Below are 19889 nucleotides of genomic sequence, written 5' to 3' on the forward strand. Positions count from 1 at the left end.
CATGAGATGTTTATTTGTGGAGCTGCCTAATTAGCTGCATAGGAAAGTCTCAGCATTTACATTTGCAGCCTTATTAGGCCATAGTAAACTAATTAACTTCACTGCTGAGCCATGCTGGAGCAGCCCCAGGCTGGCAGGTCCCCCCCCCCCTTCCCCCCAGGTCTCCTGTCAGCTGGGGCTGCTCCGACCTGGTTCAATGTGCTGTAGTCCCAGACACACATGTAAACACAGCACCTGGGAGCAATAAATTCTGGTATGACATGCACCAGAGTTTATTGCATCACATTAATTTCATTTGTAGGTGTGCCCTATATGTGTCAAATTACATTCAGATGTTTGAATTATTCTTGGCAACTTTACAAAATCATATTTGTTGCCTCACTTAAATATCATAGTGGTGTGGTATCGATATCAAATACCTTCGCTAAAGTCTGCTTGATGCAGAGCAGCTACTCCAATCTTGTTTCCAAAGTAAGGATTTATCTTCCATTATCTAGGCATCTATACATTTATATCACAAGCATTCATATTAATGGATTATATTAATGGGATATATTCCATCTGTTGTCCATCTGTGATTCTTTCTTTCAGTTCACTTTCACAGAGGTTGATACCAACATAGACTTGAGAGCATGATGTGTGCCAAGTTTCAAGGTGATAGGTGCGAGGGTTTCTGGGAAACTGCACCTCAAAGTCTTGCAAGCAAAACGTGTGTGTGTTAAGCCACAGTGGGATAAAAACTGCAGGGGTGGTAGCTCTGGCTGAGGCCACCTATCTCCTTGAAACTTGGTAGGCTTCATGGCCTCAGCCAGAGCTACCACCCCTGCAGTTTTTACCCCACTGTGGCTTAACATGCCCACATGACATGAGTTTTGCTTTCAAGACTTTGAGGTGCAGTTTCCCAGAAACCCCTAAACCTATCACTTGAAGCATGGCACATGTCATGCTCTTGGCAGAGGCTACCATCCCAGCAAGTTTCATCTGAATCAGTCAAAAGACAACAAAGTTATAAATATTTCATTGATTCCCCATTATACTCTATGGCCAAATCACCGAATTCGCCCCCAATCTTCCGAAGCGATTCAGTCAAATCAAATTGGAAAAACAATTCGGATCTCTGAATTGAATCTCTGGCATCTGAATTGGCTGAATCCAAATTGAATAGTTCCCTATTCACACAGGCCTAGGACTGACTTCTTAGTTAGCATGCAAAATTCTGCATTATCATCCATTTTCTGGAAATGTGCAACTGTGGTGAATGTCCAATCACAAAGCAAGAAAACATCAAAAAAGCTAATATGCTTATGGCTGACTGTTCTGATGCCCTATAGAGTATGAAATGATTTCTTATTCTAGAAAGCAGAACCCTGAATATGCCAATGTAGCCAGGATGAAGGGGCTGAATTAATCTGTGTACATTTGTATGCCACAGGCAAGGCTTTCCAAATTATTTACTATACCCAGGGTGTAGGAGTAAATTTAGTCAGGCTTCTGGCCTACTTAACTAGAAAAACAGACAGAGACCAGAAGTGCTGATACTGCTTATTTCAGTTACATGTTTTGAGATAAGAAATCCTGCATGTCTTATTACCCTGTGCACGGATGTCCAGTTAAGTAAACTTGTTTTAGTTTCTCCAAGGTCGTATTTTTTTTCTCTATCTGTCTTAAGTATAAAAATGCTTAAAAACTTAGAGAGGAGGAGGATTCCTTTGAAACAGACAAGTGGGTGATTCCCCTTGCTGTATGAAATCCTCCCTGTGATCACAGTATAGACCTAAATAAAGAAAAGCTGGCTCTGTCAGTTCTGATTCAACCACAATGCAAAGTTTGATTTCTTCTGCAAGGGTTATTGTCCAGGACAAATATTCTCATAGACTGCACTCAGGAACATGATTCGTTCACATCAGCTGCTGTAACACACTACTAAAAACTCACATATGAAAGCCAAAACTTTTAGATTTTCTACAAATACAACCCAAGCTAGAAGGCAGGAGAAACTCAGGATTACAGCCAACTTAGTTAAAAAAAAAAAAAAAGAACATTTTATTTAGTTTTCCTGGTGTCACAAGCTCTATTAGGACAGCAAATATTTTTGGTACATCTTGAATTAAACATAAGTCTTTCTTTCTATTCTTCAGAATGACTTACTTCTTGTAATAAAATTAGTTCAATTTTATCAAAGTATAATTTTGTTGCATTGTTGGAAAAAGCCAGTCTTTTTTTGTTCTGTTCTCAATTATTAGAGTTGAGGAACAAATTTGGGCTTGACAGACAATCTATACAACTTCATGGAATACAATGAGACTTCCAGGGTTGCATGCCAGAGCAGAGTCTTTGCATGCTTATTTTGCTTTTCTAAAATATCATAATTTGTTCCTCATCATCAAGCTGCTGCATTTGGAATAATATTAAGAAGTCAAAAAATGCCACCAGTGTTGTGAAGAAGGCTTAATTCTCAAGGTTGAGGGGTTTTTTTTGCTTGTTTTTTTAAGTGTATAATGATTCAACGATCACAAAGCAAGGAATATTCACAATTTTATGTCCAAATTTTATAGCCAGCTGATTTGCTTCAAGAGTAGCATTGTGCAAATCCAATAGAGTTCCATTAAATGCACAGAGAGGGCATTCAGAGGTGATATGATTCAGTCTCAGTTCGGTGAGATATTCCATTCCCATCAATGTAACAGAAATCCACATCTGCCATGTCCTGTCTTCATTCAGTTTAGAGAAGACCAAAGATGTATAGGGAGATCAAAGCTAACTGGTGTAATGGTGGGATTTGTAATACTAATTTCTGTATTAAGGGGTGAATTGAGCCATTGATGTATCCACGTATCTTGAAGATTAATGAGTCTTGCTTGGTGTTCTTCAAGCAGGATGTCTAGATTTTAAGCTCAGATGAGGCAGACGTTTAAAAGATCTTCACGTATAGGCAGCTGCGGGTTATTTTTTTTTCTCCATAATTTAGATAAGGCATTTTTTCTTTTTAATTGGAGAGGATGTATGTGTGAGAGGGGAGAAGAGAGTGAGCAAAACGACTGGTGTCCCCTGCTTACCTCCGCAGGAGTGGTTCCTGGAAGTGGCAAGTGGAGATTGCTGCAGCATTTCTAGAGCAACCTGACCCTCCATCTCGGCAGGGAACATGCCATTAAAAGTGCTTCCAGCCCTGGTGAGGGACCTGGAGAGGAGGCCTGCAGAGTGCTATGGAGGCAGATGCTGAAGCAGTCCCCTGACAGGGAGCAGCAGGCCACCAGAGTGGAACCAGGAGACCAGGCAGAGCAGCACAGTGTTCGGAGGAACACTGGTTCCCTAAAACAGCCTCCAGCAGATGTCAGAGCAGATGCGGGCAACTCCAGTGAGACAGGTGGTGGAGAGACAACCATAAGGTAACAGGAAACCTGGGAGGAGGCAGATTGGGTGAGAGGCCCTAGTGTGGGGCGCATTTCACTTAGAAGCCCTGTCCACCTCAAGGGTGAGAGACCAACTTAGGGGAAGCATACCCCAGGACTGAAGCCTGCTGACCAAGAGAGTCTGAAGGCAAAAGAGGGGCTGTGGCCAGTTTGTCAGGTCCCATGATGATGGGACATTAGATTTAAGGCCAGTGAGCCTGTAGAATGCTTTGGGCAACAGGGTTTGGCTGAATAAGTTGGATTGCCTTCAAAGGCCTCTGTTGGGAGGGGTTTACCTCCAAAGAAGTGGGGCAGAACAGCAGTGGATGCTGACACCTTTTTGGTTTTGATTTCTGGGTTTGTTGAATTGAGTTACACGCATTATTAGTACTAAGGAGGTTGGCAGAGCAGTTACGAACCTTCTAGAGCTGTGTAGAGAAGACAAGGGCTGGAGTGAAGGTCAGCTGGATTGCAGGCTGCTACCAGGGGCCACTACCAGGACCCACACCAGCAGGTAACATCATTGAGTTTGGCCATTGTCCATCTTCATCAGAGACTGGAGGTGTTTAGGGTAAGGTAAAGAAGAAATTTGGAGCCCCACAAAGAGGCCAGGGTGCTGTACCAGGAAGGTTGCTCACAGGGAACTGCCTCTCAAAAATTATAACACCGAAGTCATAGCAGAAAAAGAAACCACAACCAGGCAGCCCAGGTGATATAGCCCAAGTGCCACCCTGCCACCCCACAAGTAGGCCAACAGCCCCCTGGGAAGGGCCTAAAGTCATACAATACATACAGGTGACACAGTATGTTACTAAGAATGGGAAGCCATTGAAGAGGGGTGGATCGGATTGTACCTGTAATGATTTGCAAAGCCCCCCACACCCCCAACACCTTGCCACACCACTGCAAACCCTCCCCCCAGGTGCTGTCATGATTTCATGTGCCTTCATGTCCCAGCCTTCCCACACCCTGCTATGGTATCCTGGCACCCACGCCCAAGCAGGGAGACCCAGGAAGTATGGTGTCTTGCTGGTTGGCCTGCTCAACTCACCAGATACTGCAGGATATCATGCATGCCTATTTGGACCTGATGTGGCAGTGGCTCACCATGGTGTGTGCCCTAATGTCCACAAGCCACCAGCCAACTTTCCCACTCATGCCCACCTACCAGACCCTGTGCCTACCAAGCATCCAAGGACTGGGCCACTGACATTTACACAGCTGACAAGGACAAGGCTATCGGAGATGCCATGGATGCCAGGGTGTTCTGGCACCACCTCCAATAGTCACCATGTGTGTCCTCCACAAGATCTGTAAGACCATGGGGAGGTCTTCTGCAAAGCCTGGGGCAAGGACCCATGGCACATGGACCAGGCCTAGCAATGCAAGCACATGCATCACATGGATTGAGGAGAGGCTGAGTCTCCCTGCTGATGATGGGGAAGAAGGCTGTCCAGATCTACAAAGCCCTGGTTGACTACCTCCTCACCCATGTGGACCAGGAGTCCTCCCCAGATTAGTAGGGCCAGAGGACTTTGGGCCTTTGTACCTGCAACAAAATTGGCCTTTAAAGTGGCTTAACTGCTCTTTTGCACCACTTTAATGGCATTGCTATTTACATGCTCAGCAGTGTATTTTGCTTTAAATGACTTGGTTACATAGCAAGGTAAAACTCATCCAAGGTATTTTATTTTGCTACGTAACAAAGTACAATGGTGTACAGGGCACTGGAAATCAAGGTGCTGGGGGAAGCTCAGGCTTGGTGGGCTTCCAACACCCCATGCACCATCCCTGCTGCCTTCTCCCACCAAGAACATACCCAGCCACCCTCCTGCTACCTTGCCACTCTGCCTCAGAGCAAGCCAGCTGTTCCTGCATGGTCCCAGGCAGTGGGGATGGTGCACAGGGTGCTGGAGCTTACCTGCCTCTCCTGCAGTGGAGATGGGGGTGAGTTACCATCTGGCCAAGCAGTCTCTAAGCTGTGGGGGACCCGGATGCTTCCCTCCCAGGTGGCAGAACCCCCAGGCGGCACCTGCTTGCTGGCACTCAGCCCAGGTGGTCCCAGGAGGTGCTGCCACCATGGAGGGAAGCACTGGGGCCTGCACAGCTCAGGAGCTATAAAACCTGGTGGAAGCTCCTGCAGGCAGGCTTGACTGAATTAAAAAAAAAGTGGGGATGAACCTGATCTTTTTTTTTCTTCCTGCTGGAGCCTGCCTGGCTGCCTGAGCTGTGCAGGGACCCGGTGCTTCCCTCTGCAGCTGCAGTGATCCCTAGGCAGCTCCTGGGTGGGCTGCTAGTGGGTGGGAGCTTCCCAGAGGGCAACATAGTCGTGTAGGGAAGTACCAGGCCCCCGTGCAGCTGAGGCAGGCTCTGGGAGGAAAAAAAAGATCAAGCTCCTTGCCAGTTTTTTTGCTTCAGTCAAGCCTGCCTGCCTGAGCTGCACAGGGCCCAGTGCTTTCCTCCATGATAGCGGTGCCTCGAGATTGCCTGGGCCAGGTGCCAGTGGGTGGGTGCCACCTGGGGGGTGCTGCCACCACAGGGGAAGCACCAGTGTCCTCCAGAGTTCAGGCACCTCTCAGCCCGCCGGCATCTCACTTTGCTCAGCCCACCACGGAGAGGCAGGTAGACTCTAAGGATCAGGCCCCCTAACCCTTGTGTACACACAGTGGGGGTTTAGTTTAGTTTAGTCCTCCCTACACTGACATGGTGGAAACAATGGGTTTTAAAAAACCCACCATTTCAATTTAGGGAGAACTAAACTGAACTAAAGCCTCATCATGTGTACAAGCACCCTTCGAGTGCCCATGCCCTGGCACCAGGCCATGAGTCTCCTGCCCCAAGCTCCTCTGGTCCTGAATCCTGGGCAGCACTGCCCATAATCCAGCCTGCCTGGACACCATTTTCCTTCTCCTCCCCCTTTCTCCCCCACCCGACCTAGGGGAAGACCTAGGGTGCAGGAGAATGCAGTGCAAGTAAGAGATTTGCCTCAGTTTAAAAAAATGTTGCGGCTGCCAAATTTTTTTTTAATAAAGAAAACTTGTTGAGAATTGTCTGTCTCAGCTTGGACCCAACTAACACAAACCAACAAACATTTGGAGGGGGCGGGGAGGGCACTGAGAAAGGAGAGAAAGAATCTTGAAGGTGCAGTTAGGATGGGGAGGGGGGAAGGAGATGGTGTCAGGGGGAATGTTGCAGGGGCTGAACTCAAAAACACAAAACCTTGGAGGGGAGGCATGGGGTTGAGGGGTTTAACCAGGCACCCTACTTTCAGTGGTCAGGAATAAAAACCTCTGTAGGAGCTGGACAGGTTTGCGATCCCAGACCCACTGTCTGTCTGAAAGAACTGCAGGGTGGAAGACAGCTGGTGGGCCTGGAGGGGGAGGGAGGCATTGCCACAGCAGGCACCATGGCCTCCTAGCTCTCCAACAGGGGACCCCGAACCCCTTGGCCTGTGCCTCTGGGGCCCAGCCTCCCCCTTCAAGGACCCTAGGCCTGCAGCCCTTGCCTAAATGGTGTCTGGGGCTCACATCATGCAGCTGTCCTGAGTCCCAAGGCTGCTTATCCCCACCAAGGCAGTGCTGCTCCCTTGCAGCAGGACCCAGGCCAGGAGTGGAACCACAGGGAGTGAAAGAGCTCCCTGCTGGGCCCCTGGCTGGTGGGTGGACAAGCTGGGGCTAGTGGGTTCTGTTGCACCTGGCCCATCAGGCTGGTGGGCCATGCCCCCTGCCCCATTCCAAGTGCCCATGTAGCCTTTCAGGACTGGCCTGGAATCACTTGGGGGGACTGAGCATATGGGATGATTGCCAGCCATGGGGGGTACTGAGTTGGGCCTGGAAGGCAGGCATTGCCCCTGATGGCCTTGGCACTGGGTCTTTGACAGCCCAGTTCTGCTCCCCTCATCCACTGATGCTCCCTGATGTGGACCCCACCAGATACTTTCCTGCCTCCTCAGACCATGGGTCAGTGACTTCTACATGCCACATCCCTTTGCCCCCAGAATCACCTAGTCAGAGCATGGTGGGAGTGTTTCCCCTCACCCACCATTGAGGGGTCCCTCCCATGAGACTCCTGTTTCTGTTGCCCCAGGGAAGAGTCCCTGGAGTGGGGCTCACCATGCAGTGAGGGGTTGGACGGCAGCCTCTCTTACCATTGCTGCCTGGGAGGGTTATTGGCTGTCTACAGGAGGTGGTGCTAGAGCAATTCAGGGATGTCATAGGTGGACCCCAAATGATCTATGACCCTGTGCATAAACTCCTTATCCTGGTGCTGTGACTCTCTCATCTCTGCAGTGGCATGGGTTGTTTCATCCAAATAGCAGGTGGCTATCTGGAGCCCCTGTGCATGTGCCTCAGCAGCCTGGTCCTGTGCCTCAACAGCACATCCCTGTTCCTCTGCAGCCCAAGTATAAGCATCCCCCACAGCCTGCCCATTTTCTCCATCCACATCTTGAGTCATTCTTCATGCTGGTCCTGCAGCTCATGGCTCCTGGAGTACATAGTGTGTACCCTGAGCTCAAGAGGCTATGAACAAGAGGTAGGCGTTGAGAGTTGTCCTGAGTGGTGCCTGCACTGTAAGAATCAAAACCAGCTGGCACCCAATTGACTTTACCCACAGATCAGATCAGAGGGGAGAGGGGAAATGCTGGAGTGCCACTTGCCAGCCTCTCTAGGTACACAACTTGGGAGTCACCCTGGCAGCAAGAGCAGAGTGTAGGGTGACCACTGACATAGGCAACGCATGGTGGCGGGGCATGGGGAGGCACGTGCACCCCTTAGATTGGCTGCCCCCTTCCCTGGCTACTGTGGGCGGTCCTTGCTCACCATCTGCACCCCCCCTTGCCACCAACACTGCCACCAGCATCTGCAGGTGGTCCCCACTCACCGCTCACCATTCCCCTTCCCCACTAGCTGACACAGCCACTGGCATCTGTGGGTGGTCCCCGTTTGCCTCTCACCACCCCCCACTGCCAACACTGTTGCTGGCATCTGCAAGCAGTCCTTGCTCACCACTCATCACCGATGCTGCTGCCTACAAATGGTGCCCCACATCTCAGGAGGCACCAGTTATTCATGGCCATTGATGCACCCTCAAAATACAGGACAGCCTCTTGATGATGCTGGACCCCTCAGCCAACCAGGAATGAGGGGTGGAGCCACTGGGCCCCTTTGTGAATCAGCAGCAATGGGCAGGGCCACCACCTTCGTCCTTCCCTGGATGGCTCTCTACCCGGCTCCTCCTGGCTGCACACCACCCTACTTCTAGGTACAGCCTATAGAATCACATGGACAAATGACTGACATGTATTTCCACCAATGAACTGAAAAACAGGACTTTTTGCTGTCTGTTCCTCATCTAGAAATGGATAGGGGACAAAGGGTTTAAAAACAGGATAGTTGAGTATAAAACAGGACCAATGGTCACGCTAGCAGAGCAGTGGAGATAATGCCTCACATGCAGGACTCCTGTAGTCACATCTGTCCCTGTCCTGGACTGGGAAGGAGGACTGGAGGGGGTTTTTTGCTAGGGGGACTTATTCTCATTCCTGCTGAACTGCAACTGCAGCGGTTTTCATACCAAGCTGCATACCCTCCTGTCCCTGACCTCAGGGTGCCCTCTGCCAACCAGGCCTATGGAGATGCCAACGGGGTAGGACAGCATACATCAGCAGTTGTAGCTACAGTTTACTTTGCTTGCAGAGCTCAGTTAACACTTTCAGTGTCTTTAAAAGCCTGCTTGGAGTGACAAAAAGGGGAAGGGAGAGAGGGAGGGGGAGGGGAGGGTGTTTCTGCATGACTGTTTGTGGCAGCTGCAGTGAGGCTCACTTCTATTTGGAGGTTAGCTTGGCCCTGAAAGATAGGGCAAGGATATGTTAGTGAGGCAGATTTATGTTCCCATTGAATGAGACATGGGCTGATAAGTGCCCCAGGCCAAGGGAGGAAGGGAAATTGGTGCCTCAGCTGATCTTCAGGACTGTAGGGAGAGAGTTGGGGGTGGGGAAGTGAGGGGATGGAGTCATTGCTCCACTCAGTTCTGAAGGACAGAAACCTTTGCAGTGTTCACTCAAGGTCTGGGAGGTCAAGTTCTAGGGTGATAGGGGCTCCTACAAGATAGAGGTCACACGCCCAGACTCTAGGTCCTCGGTCCCAATGTCCATGCCCAATGTCCATGGAGCTTTTCTCCCCATCCTGCATGTCACACTCCATGCTCTTGGCCATGGGTGAGAAGATATCCTGGGAGCATGCTTCCAGCAGCAGGTGCACCTCAGCTCCTACATCCTGTGATCAGCATTCCCTCTAAGCTGCGTGGCGTGCATGGCCATGCAGGCACACGTAGCAGCGCTGCATGAGCATGCCTGCACAGCCATGCAGGCCATACAGCTTAGAGACAATGCTGCTTGTGATGATGCAGGGACCAGCATAAGATACCAGACCCCTTTGGGGCCAGCCTCAGAAGCTTTGATCTTGCCCTGTGGCCCCTTGCAACCTGCTTCTGGTCACCCAGTTGCCCCAGTGCTGGGGCTTCCCTGTGCCTCCTCCACCCCTGGAGGGGTCTTGCTGGCAACTCCTCCAGGCCTCTGGTGGTGCTATATGTTTGCAGGGTGTTGACAGATCTGTCCTTGGCGAGGAAACAGGACAGCTCCTTGTAAAATGGCTTTGTCCACCCCTGGACCTCTTGTTGGCATCATGCATATGGTGATACTGACTCATCACCTTGGTCTTGGTGAAGCACTCTGCCCAGCCCCTGTTGTAGCTGGGCTCCACTTGGTAGGGTGCCTGGCCCTGGAGCTGTCTGGGAGAGGGTGCCAGTGGAAAGGCCAGGCTTCTGTGGGGCTGTCTGACTGGGTGTGCTGGTGTCAGGACCAGGCTCCTACAGAGCTGTGCCCATGCATGGAGGGGGTTTCCTGGGCTCTGAGTCATGCCCATGGGGTGACTCATGATGGGCTATGGGGGCAGGGCCTGGGGACATGGGTACCCTAATGCCAAGGCTGGTGCAGGGACACACACCCCTACTCCTCCCCAGCCTGGCTCCAGCTCACAACTGGCTGGAGCGAGGACTTGAGGCTGGGGACTGAGGCTTCACTGACTCTTGTCAGTGACAGCTCAGGAGCAGGAACAGCAGACAAGAAGAGCAGGCAAGTTCTGACTGAAGTTAAAGCACTGCCCTGAGGGGAAGAGGGGTGAGTGGGGATGCAACCCCATGGGATGCTGGCGGAATGCAACCTACCTTGACTTGCAATGGCATCTGGCACAGACTGTTCAATAAGCACTCTAACCTAAAGCACTTTCATCTGATACCACATCCATCCAGTGTTAATCCACCATTTTTAACATTATCTACATGCTGTAACCATCTGTTCAGTTACGGTTGTAAAGTGCTTTCTGTGTGCTTATCATGTGACAAGCGTAAAATCTGTACCTAGCCAAAAAAGCATTATCATTGGCTAAACATACATCTGAAGATAGCCACTTAAACAGGCTAATCTTAAACAGTTGAGCCAACACATAAGACCACTCGGGGCATGAAGTATGCTCGTAAGTGCTTTCCCCTATTGAGACCTAACCCTTTTTATAGTTTTTGTGCACACCACAATAACACTAACATCTAATCAACAGCAGTAAAAAGAACCCCTTTCAAAGCTGTTTTTGAAAACAACACAGGTTATTTTATAGTTTCCTTCTTAACTGAATTGCTTTTTCTTGTAAATAGCAAAAAATAGAAAACACATGTAATAGTTTACACTGCTTCAGGAAAATTCTAAGTTTAAAGAAAAAAGTGAAAACATTTCAATTTGTCTTAGATTTGCTAAAGGTTTTTTGTACTACATCTAAAAGTTGTGACAAATTGAAGTTAATTTTAAATTGTCACTAACACAGCAGAAGTGTTGGGGTTCCTAGGAACTCCAAGTTCCTCAAAAAATATTACTTCCCTAAACAGCATTAGACATTATTTTTTCCAGGTTGCCAAATACAAATACTTGAATAAGACACCTTTTCTTTAACCACCACCTTTGGTTACTTGGATTTGAGGAGCTTTGTTCCACATTTGACATCCTACTAGTTACAGAGGTGGGCAATTATTTGGGCCCACAGGTCACAGGGAATTTTGTTGAGGTGTTGTGGGCCAGGTCAGCAACCCAGCTCCACCCTCCCCAACAGCTCATCAAACTCCCTATGTAGCACGGGGCTGTGGGCAGGCTGGGGACACTGTTCAGGAGTAGGAGAAGCAGGTGAGGCCAGGATCACAGGGCGGGATCACAGGGTGGTGAGAGCGCAGAGCCAGGGCCCAGAGCAGAGCTGCAACCTGCTGCCCACACACCCCTGTGATTGGCGCAGGCTCTCTGGGCAGGGCCAAGCAGACAGTAGATTGTGGTTCACATCCACCTGGCTGAGCGCCCTGTCCATGCAGCTCCCAGCCAATCTCCATGAAGACAGTGGGATAGTGACAGTGTCCTGATCTCACTGACAGTAACACTGTCCCAATCTCCTTAGGAGAGTGACAGCAAGGGCCCAGACCAGGGCAGAGTCTCATTTCTGCAGGCAGGGACATTCACGGAGCACATCATGGCTCTGCCCCAGCCTTGCGCTGTCACTGCCCTAAAATCCCAGGGTTCCCCTGGTCCCGCCCACCCATCCTGCTCCCCACCAGCCTGCAGGCCCATGCTAGCTGCCCAGCCAAGCAGCCTGCCTATGTGGGTCCCAACCTCAGCAGTGAGTGCAGAGCAAACAGGCCAGGGTGCCCAGGCAGCAGGGCTGGGTAAGGCAGTAGTGGCAGCCAGAAGGAGGTGCCCCCACCGCTGGCCTGCCAGGAAAATGGAGTTGGCAGCCACACCACCCCAGCCCCACTGTGTGCCTGGGCATGCATCACGGCCCAGGCTGCCCGGGCTGGACAGAGCTGGGGGACCCGCTGTGGGCTGAGCAAAATTGCTTCATGAGCAATCTAGCCCGCAGGCCATATTTTGCCCGCACCTGTTCTAGCAGGAGGGATATATTGCATCTATACTGTTGAGATTGGAAAGTGGCTATTCAAATAGGCAAATAAGAAGTGTTCTGAATGTGCTCCTAGCACACAAGGAAATGAACAGTGGTGATTTTTTTATTACAGTTTTTTATAGATTTGTGCTACAAAGGCAGGTTTTATTTTCTTAGACAAATGAAATTTCTGCTTCTAGTTTTCATTGAAGACAGAGTTTGCATTTACTTGGGGTCACTGACTGCTTCTAAGGCTGCTTCATTCAATGCAATGAATCAGAATTGGCCTAGCATTTTATTAAATTCAATGTAATATATCTTCCTTTGTGGCCTCTATCATTTATAAAGAAAGTGAAAGCAGGGAAGCACTTACCAGTCTCAGAAGCTGTCTTCACAGAAAGAAGTTTGACACCCTCTTTATCTGATGGGGCTCTGTTTTAATTGGAAGAAGTTAAGCAAACAATTACTTTTGGATACAGGGGAGAAAAGACAACAGACAAAAAAAAGTAGAGCTGTACAACTGCCCCTTGAGACTTAGCTCATAGAGGATAACAAATGAGTTTAATCTCGAGTCTAGCGGAAAGGGAGCCAACACAGAGAAAACTGGGAACTGGTGTACTTCAGGCCATGCTGCAGCAATAAGTGAGGGTTAGCACTGCCGGCCTCCATATGTATGAGAAATGTGAGCTCCCTTGTTCTCAATCACATATTTCCCTTTTGGGTATTTTTAAATATGTTAACAGTTATATTTAAGTAGAGAAAAGCAGAAAGAAGCACATGCAAAAATTGCTGCGTTCCTGTGTCCTGTGACTAGGCTGACAGGAACGCAAGGACATGGCCTAACTTACTGTTCGGTTCCATTCTCTTGCCTCTCTGGAGAAGAAAAAAAACACCAAGTTTATGTTTTCGTGACTGCATAGAGTTTGACTAAATAAAAAGTTCAAGCTCAGTCAATACTAGCATAAACCTAGTTGGCAATTTCACAGTACTGCAGCAAATACACTAATAATATTTTTATTAACAGGAAGGTTAATTTGCACTCATATAACTCCTTTCACTGACAGAACGATCACACCACAGTTTTCTGGTGTCTGGGTACTCTCTGTCCTTCGTGTTAAAGTTGGTCCTCTTTGCCTGGAATAATTGACTACTTTTGGGCTAGGCAAAGAGCATGAAATCAAAAGCCTGTGAGAGGAAGGGAGATGTGGGTTCCAGGCCCTCCTCTAATAGCTATTTAAGTATTTTATTTCACGTTGGCATTGAAACTGTTATAGGTCTCTCCTATAAGTGAGTGCAATACGCAGTGAGCTCTAGATTCACACAAATGCACTCTCTTTCAATAAATATTTAATTCTGCCAAGCAAAGAGGAAAAGCATCAATAGGAGTGACTGCAAACAGCCTGTCCCAAATTCCCTATCACTTAAGTCACTCGATGAATGAGTTTTCGTTAAAGCACCCCCACCTCCGTTTTGAAGTATGAGGGTGCTAATACACGAGATGCAGAAGCTGGCTGAAGCGTGATAATTATTGTGCTCCAACAGTCTCGATTAATTGTGCTTGCTCCGACCCACTGTAACTACAATGCATCGAAGCAGCCCCATGCCTCATGTATAGGCACTTGATTTAGGAGTGAATTCTGGGAGAATGCATGTTTAATCTTCTCAGGCAAGGGAGGGGATTGAATCTAGGTCTCTTCATCCTTGAGGAATGTTCTAGCCAATTAAATTACTGGATAAAGAGGCAGTAACATCTCCACTTGGATAGATGTATTTGGTCTGGAGTCTGTTCTGCCACATAGCCTTTAAGTGCAAGTCCCTGGTCTCTCCTGAATATACTTTACCCACCCACTCCTCCATTCATGCTCCAGATCTGGAAATAAGCTGGTGAAAAAGCTCTGGAGCATCCCTCTTCAGTCACTTCCAGACCTTGGCCTTCAGCATGCTTGGGAATGCACACTGTTAATGACCCCAAAGTATTTTCACTGGAATATTTATTTCTATGCTTGGAGCATGCATATGGGAGCATATGTAGAGTGTGGGATGTGCTCAAGAATAGTTCAGCTAGGATGCAAGCAGTGTTCATGAGCCCTGAGAATGCCTACCAGACCCAGCCCTGATGCTGAGACATGCAGTGGAAGAAAGCCTAGTGAATAACACATGAGCTAGATGCTGAGCTGCTCTTGCATACTTGTCAGAGGTACTTTAATGTGGAAACTTTTGCCTCTGCTCTTTAGGCTCTTCCAAGGACAGATGGCAGAGTGTGTGCTTTGTAGATGTATATTTTGGCCAGCTGAAGCTAAGCAAATACTTCAGAAGAAATCACAGATATTCACTGAATCTTTTTAATGAATTTGATTTGACTGAGTTCACATTCATAGAAGGAAAAATCATGGAAATTTTCTCCATCTAAATTTTGACTCTTAAGCTTGGAGCACTTAGTAATTTCCCAGGCAAGTATCACAATTTTGCTTCTATATTTTTTTCAGTTTGCATTGCCATTTGCTAAACTTAATACGATTTCAATTTACCTAGGCTATTTACCTTGGCCTGAACCTCGAAGACCTTTTTGTAAGCTCCAAGCTCCAGGAATTATATAACTAAATCCCTGTAAAAAACTCTCAGCTCATGCCCATCTACAAGAAGATAGAGACTGTATTTGGCTTCAAATTAGAGTACCCATCTCAATGGTACATTGCTTTTGCCTCTAACTTACTAAGTTGGCCCTTTGCTGTATTTGGCAAAATTAATGCAGTAGAGTTGCTTCCCCATTCAACATCTTACATGCTTCCCCATTCAACATGTTCCTCTTCAACATCTTCTATAGACTGATTTATCAAAACCACTGCTTATTTATATAAATATTCTTTGCCTGGAGCTTTTTTGTTATCCATTTATATATTTTATGTGTACAGAGAAAGATATAATTATTTGTTCCATTTCTCCTAAAAGGAAGCATTGATTTTCTCCCCTGTATTTTGAACAGAGCTGATTTTGTTTAGCAGCAAATTCAACTTATTTTGCATCCTGCTGAACCAAGCAGTTCCTCTCAGTACACAAGATTCATTGATAGTGTCAGCACAGCTGTTCATCAGGTAACTACAGCATAAGGGAGAGCATTAAACTCCGTATGTTGTTGTGCTCTACAAGCATAATGAATATAACCATTTCCTTCCTTACCCATATCATACTCTAGTCTTGATAAAGAAGTGTTTTGTTTTGTTTTGGGTTTTCTTGTTACTAAAAATTAGAAGGATTAGCTATCAGATCGCAATTAAATGTGTATGGCAGGTCAAATTAAAAAAGAAGCACGGAAATATTCCTCCAATATGTTAGAATGGATTGAAGACAGTTTGCATAAAGAAAACTGGTGAACAAATACCTGGGGTTGTCTTCTGGCACATTTTGCACAAGGCCACCAGAATGAATACAGACAAAGTTATTACTATTAAGGCAATCACGACTGGCAAAATAACATCTGCAAAAGATGGATAAAATTATTTTACTGACTACATTCCACTTGTAGAACTTTAAAATATATTAATATAAGTAAATTAATGCTCTACCCCAGCCCCTCCTACAGCAGCAGCAACAACAGCTCTTCATTTCTCTTCTGTATGTGTTGTTCCTCTTATAACCACTAGGTGGCAGGCTTGCAGCTTTTTGAAAACAGGGCTGTAGGCGGCAAGGCCTTCCCTCCCCCATCCCTAGTCATTCTGGAGCTTCTGTCTTTCAATGTCAGTCGCAACTATGCGGAGAGTGTATTTCTGCACACTCTTCCTTAGGACATTGTTATTATTTTTCCCTGCATTGGAATATTCAGTTTGTAACCTGTAATCATGATTAGGTCACCCCAAATGGTAATAGCCCCATATAAATTGTCATCACCCATGTTCCAGGAACTTGTTTGGGGTTTTTTAAGTCACATACAGCGAAACAAGATGAATTTGGAATGTAGTGGCTAAAGTGATTATTTCTCCTTTATCATGACAAACACGGAAAGATATGTAGAAATTGCTCTCTGGTAGCATTTTTTCTCTGTACGTACAACCAGGGATGTGGAACACAAGCTTTCTTTAAAAATGAGGGCATTTCTCTCCTTTTATTATTTCCCACCATCTGCCATTTCCTGACAGGTGTTTCCCAGCCAAGAAGAAAAGACGTGGAAAAAGAAGTTATGTAATAGCGATGCTTTTTTGGAAAATGTACATGACAGCCCCTGTTTTTCTCAGGTTATAATTGTTCACAGCTTCATTCTGTCAGGCTCACATTTAACAGGCTGTAACCCAATGACCTAGAGAAGAATGCTCCCAAGTCTTCCCTGCAATATGGCAGACTTAGGTTTGAGTCCAAACCAGGCTCTGGCTCTCCTTGAGCTGGCAAGAGCTGGCAGAGCTGAAGAGGCAGAGCACTGCAGTTTTCTACAGCCACCTTTTTGCATTGATTAAATGGCAGTATTGCCAAGATACTGGGAGAGTGGGCTTGTTCCTTGCTTCCTGAGCTGAAGGAGTAATAGATTCAGACTCTAGGGCAGAACAGTGGGAGATCATTTGCATTATTCACCAGCAGTCTTTCTGCTTTCAGCTAGAAGCACTAATATTAGTATTTGTTATATTACCTGGATCCAATGGAAGGGCTGACCTGGATTGAAAGACAGGGGCTGCTAAGAATACCTAGGAAGGAGGATGATATGGGCAAGTGACATCTTCATAGCTCCCCCAAGGATGCAGCTCTTCCCAAAAAGTTTGTTGAGGCACTTAAAAAATGTATGTATTGGTACTGGAGGCAAATTTAGAGCACAGGTTCCCAAACCAGAGATTGCACCCCCAAGTGGGATCTGAGGCACCATAGCAATTCAGTGGTAAATAGTCAGGTTTGCACTGGAAGTGGGGTTGCAACCCTGGAAGACTGGGAGTTTCTGTCTCAGAGAGACACTTAAGTTGTGTATAGCTACACAAATACACTCACTGGTCTTAGAAATCAGAGCTGCAGTAACACTGCCCCATTAGATGCATGTCTTATACTATATACAGTAAGTAAGGGCCTATAAATAGCATTCAGTTGCCAGCTGCTTGGAGACAGTCTGACCCCTTTGACTTGAATGATTCTTTTAGTGTTAAATTAAAGGTTTCTGAAAACAGAATGATTGAAGGTCCCTCTACACATGCAGGTAAAAGCACAATGGAAATCAATATGTGATCCACATGTGCATGGCAGGAGTACAATTGTGGGATCATGCATTAGATCCCATTGCACCTTATTGCCAGTGCAGGGGGAGCCTGGGATTGTGATCCTGGGCTTCTCCTGCACCAGTTCCCTCAGCTGAGCCCCACAGCCAGTGGGACTTGCAGCAGGGCAGCATTCCCTGTGCTGTCCCTGCTGTGAGCCCTACATCTGGCATCAACTGCAGGACTTGCAACAGGGGCAGCGCTGCAAATGCTGCTTCCACTGTGAGCCTCATCAGCTGCAGGGCTTCCAGTGGGAAGAAGGCTGCTGCTGCTGCTGCTGCTGCTGCGAGCCCTGCAGGTGATGAGGCTTACAGTGGAGGCAGCATTCTCCCCACTGCTGGCGCTATGAGTCCTACAGCTAAAGACACTGCCCGGTCTGTGAGCCCCACAGCCAGCAAGGCTCACTGGGGCAGCAGTGTTCTCCAGGCTGCAAACCCTGTGTCTGGCAAGGCTCCCAGAAGGGGCAGTCCAGGGAATTCTGCCACCACTGCCAGCCTTATCAGCTGTGGGGCTGGTAGCAAGTGGTGCACCCCTGTGACTAGGAGCCTCTCCACTGATGACCTCCCAGCCAGAGGGGAGCAGTGGGGCACATGTTCAATTAACTGCATGATTAGAACAACCTACAAAGTTACTACACATTTTTTGTGGAATAACTGTGTAGCTTACTGCTTGCTTTATCACACCAGTAATTGGTTGAACATAAAGCTGGGTCACAACTGAAGGCAAGATAAACTGGTTAATCATGCCTTAAGTGTAACATGTACAGGGGGCCTGAGTCATACATTTCCCCATTGTCTTCACTCCACCGGGTAGCCAAGTTCAGGCTTTTCACTTGCATTACTTCGCCCTCAGTCCTTGGGAATAATTCTACAGCTCCAAGGTAAGAACAGTGTCAGCCTGATGTTCATTAAGCCCTGTTTCTCTTGGAGAAAAGCCTTATAACAAAGACACTTAAATTAGTTTTGTAATAGGGTCCATGGTCCCGTAAGGATTGAGATAAGGCTGCCAATTTCAGTTTTGACAGAACCCCGATCACTCGCGCAGTACCACGCAGCTCTGCTGCAAATTGTAAAGATGGAGAATGAAGGAACATATTTACTCACTAGAAAAAGGGGCGCTGTCCACTGACTTGTCCTTGCCTCCAGCGCTGCCAAAACTTTCTGGAAAAGAAAAGAATAGTGTTTTACAGTCAATGTTTTGTTATCATTTTCTCTTCACCTACCCTTGCTGGATTTTTATACAACCAGTCCTGAAGAGAAGCACAACTCTCTCTATCTTCCTCAACATGTGTGCTCAGAAGAACAGAGGAGGTACCATTTGAGTTGACAGATTGCTTCAGTGACTTTGAGCCTGGGGGAGAAGTCTTCCATGATGGGGGTTTTAGCTGAAGGGATTCTGCAGTGGGCTAGGAGAAAATACTCATCAGGGACAAGGTATGTGCACCCTCATAGTGATTACGTGGCACCCTACCTTGGCACAATCTGCTCACAAACACACTAAAAGTGCATACAGTACACAGTCTCATTCAGGAAGTTCAATGTTATAGACATTTCCAACACGGCGAAAAAAAAAGAAAAGAAAAGAAAGGTGGGTGAAACTTAAACACACATTTGAAAGAAGTCTGACTAAGGGATCTACAAGCAGAAGCTAATAATAAATGAAAAAACACAACGAGCTAAAATGTTAGTAGTCTAACTGCTTTCTTGAGTCAGGTGTTTCAGTGGGAGTTGGATGCTTTCTCTGCTGCATTTATAAAGAAGAGAAATGGTTGGTTAGTATAATCAACAGTAGGTGTTCTCTGGGGATTTTCCAGAGGCTGTAGTATAAGGCACTGTTTTCTACCTTCAGGCACTAATCTGAATTCGACTCAGGTATCAACTACCAAACAAGTTTATTACTGCACTGCAGAAAGGTTATAGCAAATCACTGAAGTTAAGAGAAGGCAAATGTCTATGCTTCTTTGCTTGCCATTCTCATCATACACAAATTAACAAAAAAAGGTTTGAGCCCTATATGCAATAGTACATGAGCCATTGTGCACCTCAAGTTGCACATACATTTATTGTAGCTGGGTGTGCAAACTTTGCAACTGCCCAAGTAAACGGAGAGTTAGGTGGGCAGCCACACAGCACATTTATCCAATATATCTGCATTTACCCTAATGTAAATGTGGAGCGGACACAAAATACTCAGCCCTATGCCAGCATAAGGCACTCTACTGTGGGGTACTAGTTACCCCATAGAAAATCTAGAGTACATGAGTAGGTTACATAGGCGTGCCAATTGTGTTCACAGCTCTAGTCAGT

General features: G+C 47.1%; 1 protein-coding gene across 3 annotated transcripts in view; it reads right to left on the reverse strand.

Moving 5' to 3' along the window:
- Positions 1–19889, reverse strand: part of EMCN (endomucin) — a 105844-nt gene that overhangs the window by 14903 nt on the left and 71052 nt on the right. For all 3 annotated transcript variants that reach the window (XM_090031871.1, XM_090031870.1, XM_090031869.1), the window contains 4 exons: positions 18687–18743; positions 15738–15833; positions 13207–13231; positions 12732–12790 (listed from right to left, as the gene is read on the reverse strand). In XM_090031871.1, coding sequence (XP_089887997.1) covers positions 12732–12790; positions 13207–13231; positions 15738–15833; positions 18687–18743 — 237 coding nt within the window. The remainder of the gene's footprint in view (positions 1–12731; positions 12791–13206; positions 13232–15737; positions 15834–18686; positions 18744–19889) is intronic.

This window comes from Crocodylus siamensis, chromosome 2, assembly GCF_052110815.1.
Source record: "Crocodylus siamensis isolate JL-2025a chromosome 2, ASM5211081v1, whole genome shotgun sequence".
In the NCBI taxonomy this organism is placed as follows: Eukaryota; Metazoa; Chordata; order Crocodylia; family Crocodylidae; genus Crocodylus; species Crocodylus siamensis.